General features: G+C 47.0%; 1 protein-coding gene across 5 annotated transcripts in view; it reads left to right on the top strand.

The window, feature by feature from the left end:
- The window catches only part of LOC135103863 (probable nuclear hormone receptor HR38), a 35630-nt gene extending 29441 nt beyond the window's left edge, over positions 1-6189 (top strand). For all 5 annotated transcript variants that reach the window (XM_064010755.1, XM_064010759.1, XM_064010757.1 and 2 more), the window contains exons 3-5: positions 1-1275; positions 1399-1577; positions 1761-6189. The exon at positions 1-1275 is cut by the window's left edge and continues 239 nt beyond it. In XM_064010755.1, the coding sequence (XP_063866825.1) occupies positions 1-1275; positions 1399-1577; positions 1761-2017 (1711 nt within the window). In that variant the 3' untranslated portion in view covers positions 2018-6189. The remainder of the gene's footprint in view (positions 1276-1398; positions 1578-1760) is intronic.
- Positions 6190-10863: the final 4674 nt, after the last annotated feature.

Genomic DNA, 10863 nt, shown 5'->3' with positions numbered 1-10863 from the left:
CACCCACCCACCCACTGGCGCCTCGCCGCCCAGATCTCCAGGCCACGCTGCATCAACCCCCGTCTCAGTAGCAGCCCAGGGAGGAGCCTCTGCCCTCCCCAGCTTCCAGGAGACTTACTCCCCAAGATACAGACCACTCGGCTCCGCAGAAGTTTTCACTTTCAACAAGACTGATGATGGCAGACCTGTGGAGTACCCGCAGCCACCTCCAGCCCACCAGGCCTTCACCCAGGCCTCCCCGCAGCACCAGCAGCAGCCACAGCTACAGCAGCAGCAACCACAACAGCAGCAACAACTCTCACAGCAGCAGCAGCAGCCAGCCCCGTCCTTCGAGGCTTACCCCCACCCGTCGCAAGTGTACTCCCGCCCCGCGCCCTACCCCAGCCCCTCCGTGCCCGTCACCCACGCCTACACCACTTCAACCAAGGCTTTCGGTGGAGAGTTCTATCCTGCTGGTCCTACCTACGATCCTCTGCAGCCCCTGCCTCATGAGCAGTACATCCGCCCCTCCACTTCGCACCACTACACTGAGATGGGAGCAGCTTCCACCTCTAGCACACCTTCTGTGTCCTTCCTTGGCCGCAAGACAGCCGTTGAGCACATTGACCCGGCACTCATGAGGCTCCACCCCTCGCCCATGACCTCTGCAGCCAGACCAGCCAGTGAACAGAAGCCCCAGTCGCCGGCGCAGCTGTGCGCAGTGTGCGGCGACACGGCCGCCTGTCAACATTACGGCGTCCGTACATGCGAAGGTTGCAAAGGATTCTTCAAGCGCACCGTCCAGAAAAATGCCAAGTATGTTTGTCTTGCAGACAAAAACTGCCCCGTGGACAAGCGACGCCGCAACAGGTGTCAGTTCTGCCGCTTCCAAAAGTGTTTGGTGGTAGGGATGGTGAAGGAAGTGGTCAGAACCGACAGTTTGAAAGGCCGCCGCGGCCGTCTGCCCAGCAAGCCCAAGAGTCCACAAGAGTCTCCTCCCTCACCCCCTGTGTCCCTTATCACCGCCCTGGTGCGCGCCCACGTGGACACCACCCCTGACCTCGCCAACCTGGACTACTCCCAGTACCGCGAGCCTTCCAGCGGCGCCGAGTCCCCCTCCACGGAGGCCGAGAGGATCCAGCAGTTCTACTCCCTCCTCACCTCAAGCATCGAGGTCATTCGACACTTCGCAGAAAAGATCCCCGGCTATCATGACCTGGCCCGTGAGGACCAGGACCTCCTCTTCCAGTCTGCCTCCCTCGAGCTCTTCGTCTTGAGAGTTGCCTACAGACTCGTGTAAGTACTTACTCTACTTCATTACCAAATACCACCAGATGATTACTTTAACATTCATTGCTTTCCACTATAACTGGCCAAGTTCCACGACAGTAAGCACAATGTTCCTTTCCTTCTTTGCAGGAGTAACCCGGACGACACAAAGTTTGTGTTTGACAACGGGCGAGTCCTGCACAGGTCACAATGCGATCGTTCCTTCGGCGAGTGGCTGCAGGGCATCCTTGACTTCTCTGTCTCACTAAAGACAATGGAACTGGATATCTCAGCATTCGCTTGCCTCTCAGCATTGACAATCATCACAGGTGAGCCAAGTCACATTGGTGTGCCACAAACAAATCAACGGGATTTGATGTATAATATTAGTGCAAATTCTTATCCAAGCATCAGAATTTTATTTAACTTTTGCATTCTCTACTTAATTATACATTTTGAAAGCAAGGCAGCAAAGATATTTTTTTCTGAAATGTGGATTGCTTTGCCTGCAGAGCGACATGGACTCAAGGACACCAAAAAGGTGGAGCAGCTGCAGATGAAGATTATCAGCTCGCTCAGAGATCACGTGACATACAACGCAGAGGCGCAGAAGAAGCCTCACTACTTCTCACGGATCCTGGGTAAGCTGCCGGAGCTCCGGTCGCTCTCCGTTCAAGGCCTTCAGCGGATCTTCTACCTAAAACTGGAGGACCTGGTGCCTGCTCCCCAGCTCATAGAGAACATGTTCGTCTCCAGTCTCCCCTTCTGAACCCTTCGGAGATTCTAAAGTCTTCATCTCACTAGCAAGGGTGCAAGGAGCTGCCCCTCTGCCGCCCCTCCTCCCCGGTCACCTTCCAGATGATGGTGAAGGGCCTTTCTGTGCCTGAGTGCATTGGCCCCCGGAGCCACAGGCGGTTTTGTATACCATGTCTAACTCCGCGACCTCGTCCTCCCGCCCGGGTCGCTGTTGTCTCTACGACACGCCCGCCCATCAGAAAATATGATCAACCCAGATAACCTCCGGGTGTTTCCAGCAGCGAGTCTCAGTCAGGATCCGAACCCTCGCGGCACCACCAGAGGGCTCCTGTTGCTCGCGTGCTGAGGTGGCGGTGGCGCGTGCACACGTACTCATGATTTGTTCACAGAGTTACTCTTGAAGCATGAAGACTATGTTATTTTCTGATAATTGGTACATAGAGCGAGGTGGAAGGTAGCCGCGCGGCGCGCAGGCCGACGCGGCTGTTAGACTTGTCATTTTGGCGCAACGCCTTGACAAACTAGTCATTCTGTGATTTTACTGAAAAGAGAAAGAAAGATTTTGAAGGATGAATTATAAAAATAATATTGTTTATAGTCTAAGCTCAGTAAAGCTTGATTACGTATTTTTGTAATTACTCTTAAGTCAACGTAGGTTAGTCTGATATACAATATTGTCGGCCTTACCTTTTGCATAGGTAACTGTACAAAACCCTGTAGGTAGTTAGTGCTCTACGCTCCTCCAGTCGCAACAAGACGCGACCAGTAGGTCCTCCTGTCCCGGCTCAGTCCGGCAGCCATGAGCAGCAGCAGCAGCAGCAGCAGCAGTAAAAGGCGACCGCCGACAGGGTTGTGACGCGTAAGTGTTACTTACGCGCTCCTCATCCTTCCTGTTCCTGGCGTCGTTATCTGGTGGCAGTTTTGACCTGTTGTTATCCATCTACTACTTTTGTATTGCTTCACATTTTCTTGTAGTTCATCCTCCACCTCGTCCTTCACTCTTCCTCTCCGCTCCGTGAAGCCGCTAAGTCAGCCTGTTCCGTGCACAGGTGTGTGAGGTGTAGGGTTAGAGTGTGATGAAATGATATTTTTTATACGTTGGAAGTCGCGCGTCGCACAATTCCTGTCCCCATCCCCTGCTCCTTCCCTACTCCCGCCCCCCTGCTGCTGCCTCCCTCCCGCTCGCCCGGACTGCCTCGCCGTGTCGCTGCCGTGATCCGGACACTTATTCGACCTCTACTTCTTTCCCCGCACGAGGGTCACACACACCTCCCTGAGAAGGCACCGCTGCTGTTCACCCCAACGTGGCAGTCACCACAGTCACCGAAACTCGAGTCATGGCAATACATTTGTGAAATTCAACTTGTTTTTGCAACCGAGTACTATCAGTTAACTTAGTTTTTCATAGTCACTCTTAACTGTCCAGATAATTAGCTTCCTTTCTACTCCCAGTCAGCCTCCCCGCTCACTTGGGCCAGTGCATTCCTTCTGACACTGTGGCCATTACTGTTCTCGGTGTTCTTGACCATGACTGCTGTTTGCATTTACTGGGGACAGCGCTTGCGGTGGTGATGTGACCTGTGTGTGTGTGTGTGTGTGTGTGTGTGTGTGTGTGTGTGTGTGTGTGTGTGTGCTCAGTCCAGGAGTGTGTGAGGTCCTCCAGCGAGTCGCTACAGCTGATCCTTCGCTCCTGTGAGAGTCCTGAGTACCTGCAGCCTCAACACGGCGCCCGACTTAGCCCCGCCTACAGAATTTTCATTATTGTTCATGACGGCTGCACACGCCCCCTCCCCTCCCCTACTCCACCCCTCCTCCCCTTATCTCCCTCAAAAAAAACATCATCCGGTGTCCCAATTTTAACGTCGTCTGGTCACTGTTTTTGCCTTTTTCTGTTTTTAGTCAGTATTATGTGTCATTTCGTGTCAAATATTCAGTGTTTTACAATATCTTCAACGTGACGTCCACTGGTTCCAACCCAGGCGGGAGGGAGGCAGGAGGTCAGCGGCGGACCGGCCCTCTCCCCCGTGCCTGCCTCCCCCTCCCCATCCCTACCGGAGGAAGGCCCGGGGACAGGCTCCCTCCCCCCTCACCTCCCTCTGCCTCCCTCCCTCCCGTTTCGCTAATCTTACGTTGACACTCGCCATTAGGTTCCATAGATCTGCATTGATAAGATATAAGACCTACACAGCCGCCACGAACACCCCTCCCTCGCCCCCACCCATCCCCACACGCTGTCCCAAACCACCCCGGCGTGGGGTCCAAAGACACCGTAGAAATTGCCTCGGCAACCCGAGCGAAATGCACTCCATGCATAACCCAATTGGAAGGATGATATGATAGTGGAAGTCCGTGTCCCGCGAAGTCACTCGGTGTGTTCCGTACCACAGTCCCAGGGTTAAGGTTCCGTACCACACTCCCAGGGTTAAGGTTCTGTTTTAGTCCTCAGTTTTGTGTTTGTGGTCGTACTCTCATGATCCATCTGCCAACCAAAACATGTACATACATACAAACACTTACATGACATACACACTTACACTGCAAGTCCACACGCAGCACGGGCGAGCACAGCCCCGCGGGCGGCGACAGCCAGGTGTGTCCCGCGCGCGGCGTGCGTGGCTCCCCGCGCTGCGCGTGTCGCCTTGCTCTGTCGTTGTCCTTCGTCTCGAGCTTTTCGGCGGCAACACCTCCAAAGGAGAGAGTTCACTCGCTTTGCTTCACCTGCCGTGGCCGGAGCAGGTTCAGGCGTGTCTCGTTCGCATCAGTTTTAAGAATAAGAGAGAGAATTTTATGTACCCACGTCTCGTTTAAGAGTTTGTGTGGGCAGAAAAAAAAAAAAAACATTTGTGAGAAGGCAATGTTTTGTAAATTTTCCATTAGCGAGTGAGAGGTTGAAGGGAGAGGCGGTCGGCGGTTACTGCAAAGGGCCCGGCCGTTACCCAGCTCTTCCTGCCGCAGCCTCCACCTGACACTCTACTGTGACGTCCGCTTAGAGAGATATCTTTTCTATTGAATATATTATATAGATATATATAAATATATATAAATATTATTTAGTACATACATCTATACAAGGGTCACGGGTCGTTGCAGTAACTGGCTGCCGGCGCCCCAGCCACTGTTTGGAGTCAATTCAGTGAGCCGAGTCCGGCGTTGAGTCACTTCCTGTTCCTGATGTTGAATCCAGTCATTTGTTCCTGACGCAGGTTCAGGTCGCCGACTGTCTGAGACTGGCCTGTGCCCATACCGACTAATGTTACCAGTCAAGCACAACCTATTCTAGCCTTACATGTGGGTTACCATCTGTTTTTAAGAAATAATAGTTTAATATATAGTCTAATGCTAGTTGGAGACGCTTCGAACATTATACATGGTCCTGTCGCCCGAGTTATTATTAATGTCTTCAGATCATTATGTATTGTGGGTAAAGTAATTTATTTTTCTCTCAACCTCAAATATTGTTGGTGAATATCCCGGTGACGCGGAGTGTTGGCGTCACCTTGTGCGGCAGAATGTGAAACAAGAGTTATTTTTCACCGCTACTTTCCCTGTGCTTTGTCTGCTGTGTGGGTGGCAGCGTCTGTCTGCCCGTGTTTCCCCTCCAGTTTCCTTCTTGTTCAGTGTGGAGAGGATGAGAAGTTTTCGGTTGCTTTATCTCGCAAGGCTGACAATCCTGAGAGCCAATAAAGACTTGTGTGCCTCTCCTGTCGACCCTGTGCACCACTCTCTCCCTCACGCCTCTGAACGGTCCAAGTGTCTTAGCGCCGCCATATCAGCTGAGAGTTTTTCAAAGATTACAGAACCTTGTTTCTGTTTTGGTGTGTTCAGTCCTTACGAGTCTCCCCCAGTGAGTGTATAAGTGTTCTTATCGTTGTTAACGCCTACGTGTTGAATAAAATTTCTCTTGTTGTCTTAAAATGAGTTATGTTTACTTATCTTACGGTTGGAAAGTGTTTTGACATAATCTAAGCGGCCGTCTGGCCACCCCAAGGTTCCACTCACGTAGAATGATGGAAATATGACATTTTCTTTATTGATCTGGATGAGTTAGGAAGGACAAATGCCACTGATTTCACAACCATTGGACCTGAAGAGTCATGGTAGAGTGCACTGATAGAGTATAATGCAAAAAAAATCATATATTGAGAGAACACGTGTACTTGTAGAAGAATAAAGTCTCTACTCTTACGAGTGGTTATGTACAATGACTGTACCCTTCCCCCTCCCTCTTCCCCCTCACCTCCAACCCCTTACGTTCCCCACTCACCCTTAGACACCCTCATTCCCTCACCATGAGCAAATTCTTCACGTTTTCACTCCCCTGTTATTCACTGCCCCTTCACCGCCCACCCCATCCTCTCACCACTCCACTCCCGCCCTTCCTGTAGAAGTGGGCCTCATTGTAACATGCTGCCATCGCCGACGCCCCTCCAACACCGCCCTTGTGATATCAGAGTCATTTTGTAGCCGCTGATGGAACCTGAACTTATTATCATTATTTTTTTTTTTTAATTGGGAGACGCTGGGCCTGGGTCATCTCTGGGGTTGTCTCCTCCCCTTCCAAGTGTAACTCTACTTCCATTTCACTCAAAAGACAATCCCATCTCCTCCTCCTCCTCCTCCTCTCCTCCTCCTCCTCATCCTCCTCTTGTTCTTTCACTGTTCTCCCTTATGTCAGGGAATGTTCAGTCCTTTCATTTTATCCCTACTACACTTCATACTTCTACTACTACTACTACTACTACTACTACTACTACTACTACCACAACCACCACCACCACCACCACAGCTACTTTGCCGTGTAGCTGTGCACTGTGTGTGGAGGAAGGGTGCTGTCTATGAGAGAAACACCCCCCGAGGCCCTCCAGCAAGACACCCGCGCCTCCTCTGCCCCGCGTCACCCCCATGGGCCGCAGGGATCACGTTATAACCGCCTGTCTCAACTCCTGTTCCCACTTTTCCTATTTTTTGAGATAATATAAATGAAACAAGTAACTTTGGTTTCTTTACCGTCTCCTCCGTCAGTCCTGTGTCCCGTGTGTTCTGAAGCACATGAGGCTGTCATAAGAAGTGTTTTCAAAGGCTGTGCAGATTGTTATTATACGGGTTCTCAAGGGTCGGTCTCTCTCTCTCTCTCTCTCTCTCTCTCTCTCTCTCTCTCTCTCTCTCTCTCTCTCTCTCTCTCTCTCTCTCTCTCTCTCTCTCTCTCTCTCTTTTGATGGTGTAGAATTCTTACTTAATTTACCACGAGAATCCTGAAAATACTCCTATAAAATCAGTCACTTCCACGAGAGCCTGTTCAAAGTACTGCTGCAGATAAAGACTTATAAACATATAAGGATGTGTAGAATCTAACATAATTTACCAATAGAAGCCTAAAAGCACTCCTATAAAACCCTCAGTAACTTCCAGTTCAAAGTGCTACTACAGATAAAGACGCAGAAACATGAGGACACGCTTGATTCCTGGTCGATGACAAGGTAATGCACCCAAGGAAGGAAATGTTACTATACCAGTGATGTCGTGGGATGGTCCTTATGCCTCCGTTCACTTCGGAAGGTGCAAGATTCCCTGCTGCTATTCTCTATGTGAAGCAGATGAGGATGATGATGATGATGATGCTGTGTGCCTGCCTGCCATCTTCGTGACTTATTACGAAACAAAGGCCAAATATAAGGAAGTACTACTATGGTGAGAAGAGCAGAGAGTGAAAGAGTCATAGATATTGAATCAAATGATCATCCTGCAGTATAAAGTTATTGGTTCCAGGATAATATTTGATGTACAAGTCTTTACTCATGATGCAGTAGAGTTATGTGAACCAATCGCCTTGTTTGTCTGCGTGAGGTGTCCTGCGCAACCCGGCATTCCGAGACCTGCGCAGTAAGCTTCGGGTGGTTAGTGGCTAGTGCGTAGCCGGCAGTTAGTCTTCAGCCATCGAGGTGTGATGTGCTACGAAGTCGCTCTTCATCATTCAGTTCGTCGGGTAAGTTGTCAAGAGATCCGAATTGTTGTTTGGTTTAATCTTATCTTCCCTAGTATAAGGAGAGGAAGTGACAGACAAGACGATAAGGTAAAGACAAGTGACGTGGCAAGCTAGAGCGACGGGTGACCACTGATGTGGTATCGTATTCATAATTTTTTTCATTTTTTTTTTTCTTTTTAGTATTTGGCTTCATAGTTGTCAATATTATAGTCTTGATGGGATTTTTGGAAAGTTGTATGATAACTAAGGGCTGTTCGCTTGTGTTGGTAATTGTGAAGGTTGTTCGGCTGTTGTATTGGTGGCTGTGAGGGTTGTTGGCCTGTTGGTGGTTGTGAGGGTAGTTCCCCTATGATGTGCATGTTGCTGATGGCTACATCAACGGATAACAAAAAAGAAACAAGAAAAGTATCACTCTCGAGGCTATCAGGGTAAATATTTCGTGGTTAACTACTTGTGAATAGTTCAACTTTAATTGTGCCACACCGTTCTGAGAGAGTCCCGATCTACAAGTGATATCTGAAAAATGAATATATATATATATATATATATATATATATATATATATATATATATATATATATATATATATATATATATATATATATACTCCCTCAAAGAAAATCAGACGAAATGGGTAACAACGGGAGGTATTGCTGTATGCCGTGTTAGTGGCCAAGATTCATTTATTTCCTGATTTCATGCATAAACCGGCTTTTTTAGTCTCTAAACCTTCGATTTTGTAAGGACCCGTGCTGTGAGTAGGACGAGATAACTTGCTCAGTTAGAAGATAGTATTTTAACACACACACACACACACACACACACGCACACAGATGCAGACTGACTTAGGTACAAAAACACCCACACGTATATAAAGATTCAATTGCATAGTTGCAAACTGAGGACTATTTATGAAGCAAGTATTGTTTAACAGTATTTGAAGGTTTAAGGAGTTTAAGATTTCTTAGTTCTGGTGACTATTCCAGCACCCCTTCTTGTGAAGATGTCCTGTTGGGCGTGAGTGGTTCTACAGCGAGGTGGTATCCGACAGAGGGCTCTTCTCGAGTCACCATCATATGTAGGATATAGGAAACCATTGTCGACAGAATGAATATATACCAAGTGATTTATAAATGAAAATACATGACTGCAAAAACAGTACATCTGGCAATTTTAGGATTTTGTGTTCATGAAACAGGATTTATATGGTCATACTTAGCTTTATCAAAAATAACGCGCACTATTTTTCATTTATTTATTTGTTTCTATTTGTTTATTTATCTATTTAATTTTACAATTTTGTGTGTGTTTTTGATGCTTCAGCCCAGATTGCTGAACAGTACAGAAGATATCGCTGTGCTAGTGATATATATAATTGTTTTAAACAAAATATATTAATATAATTTCTAATTTTACATAATTATAACCTCTGTTAATTTTCATATAGCTGAGACTTCCAAGTTAGTTTACAGTCAATAGTTACTCCTAAGGATTTTATTTCCTTCATTTGATTTATGGAGATGTCATTTATATTTGTTTACACTGTGTGATATATTAGTCATTAGGGGGCAAAAGATCGTGTAACATTTGTTGATATTTTGTTTTAGTTAATTATGGCGTAGCCAGTTATATAGAAGAGATAATTCACGATTCGATACTTTTTGCAGTGTTCAGGTTGTCGCCACCAATACAAACGGTGGTGCCGTCAGCGAAGAGTAAAAAAATTAGCGTATCACTGCAGCGAACTGTCATTAATATATATTAATAATAATAATGAACCCAAGATGGATCTATGTGGTACACCGTAACGAAGACTTGTGTGATGAAAAATCATTGACTACAGTGAACCGTTTCCGGTGACTCAAGTAGCTCGTGAACCACACATGTTCTAGACACCGGATGTCCTTAACATTTCTAGTAAAACAGAATGAGGCAGCGTGTTGAAGCCTTTTGAAAAATCACAAAATACTGTCAACTGGTGTAGATTGTTGTCTATTGTATTATAAATATTGTTGCATAATTGTTGAATAGCCAACTCTGTACTGTAATTGCATAAGAAACTATATTGACAATCGCTAAGTAATGAAAATTTAGTGTGGCCAGGTAGAAAGTGTTCAAAGGTAACTGCTTCAGGCTCAGTGTTTTGAGCTGGCGAGGAAACACTGGCACAAAACTATTCGGTTAATGTAATGGCAATTTCTATTATTGCTTATTGTTTTATCTTCGAAACTTATCACTGGTGGTAATTCAGATTGGTCTTTGCCGATTAGATGGTTACCTGTCTGCCAAACCTTCGGATCACTTGCTTCTCGACTCGGTTTTTGTTTACAGTGTATAGTACCTAACATTGTTTCATAAGAAAATGGTTATAAGGAGATACAAATTCTTGCATCAAAGAAAGTTTGACGTCAGAGCGCGGCACATCTAAGTACCATTGGTAACAAATCCTTAAATGCAGAGAATGTGACCAATGCACGTTACATTTTTTTAGTGTTGTGACCAAATACTAAAAAAAAAAAAAAAAAAAAAATCTGGGAAGTGATCGATGGTGCAGGTGTACATTTTGCTACTCTCTTGAAAGTTAAACTAGCTATTAGTCCATGTGGTCTGTCACTGAGAATGGCGTGGGGCTTATCAACAGCGGAAAAAAAATAAAAGACTAAAACAAGTTGGTGAGATTATGTATGTTACTGTCATTAGTTCGAGAGAGAGAGAGAGAGAGAGAGAGAGAGAGAGAGAGAGAGTGTGTGGTGGTGCTCCAGTATCATTTCCTCAGCGCCCACGCTCTTAAGGACAGCCAGGAGCAGTGCGCGCGCGCGCGCGCACGACCCACAAGCAAGCAGTCTTACATAGGCCAGGGAAGAAACTCTACCAAC

This window comes from Scylla paramamosain, chromosome 9 (genome assembly GCF_035594125.1).
Source record: "Scylla paramamosain isolate STU-SP2022 chromosome 9, ASM3559412v1, whole genome shotgun sequence".
In the NCBI taxonomy this organism is placed as follows: Eukaryota; Metazoa; Arthropoda; class Malacostraca; order Decapoda; family Portunidae; genus Scylla; species Scylla paramamosain.
This window is presented reverse-complemented; position numbering and strand designations above follow the sequence as displayed.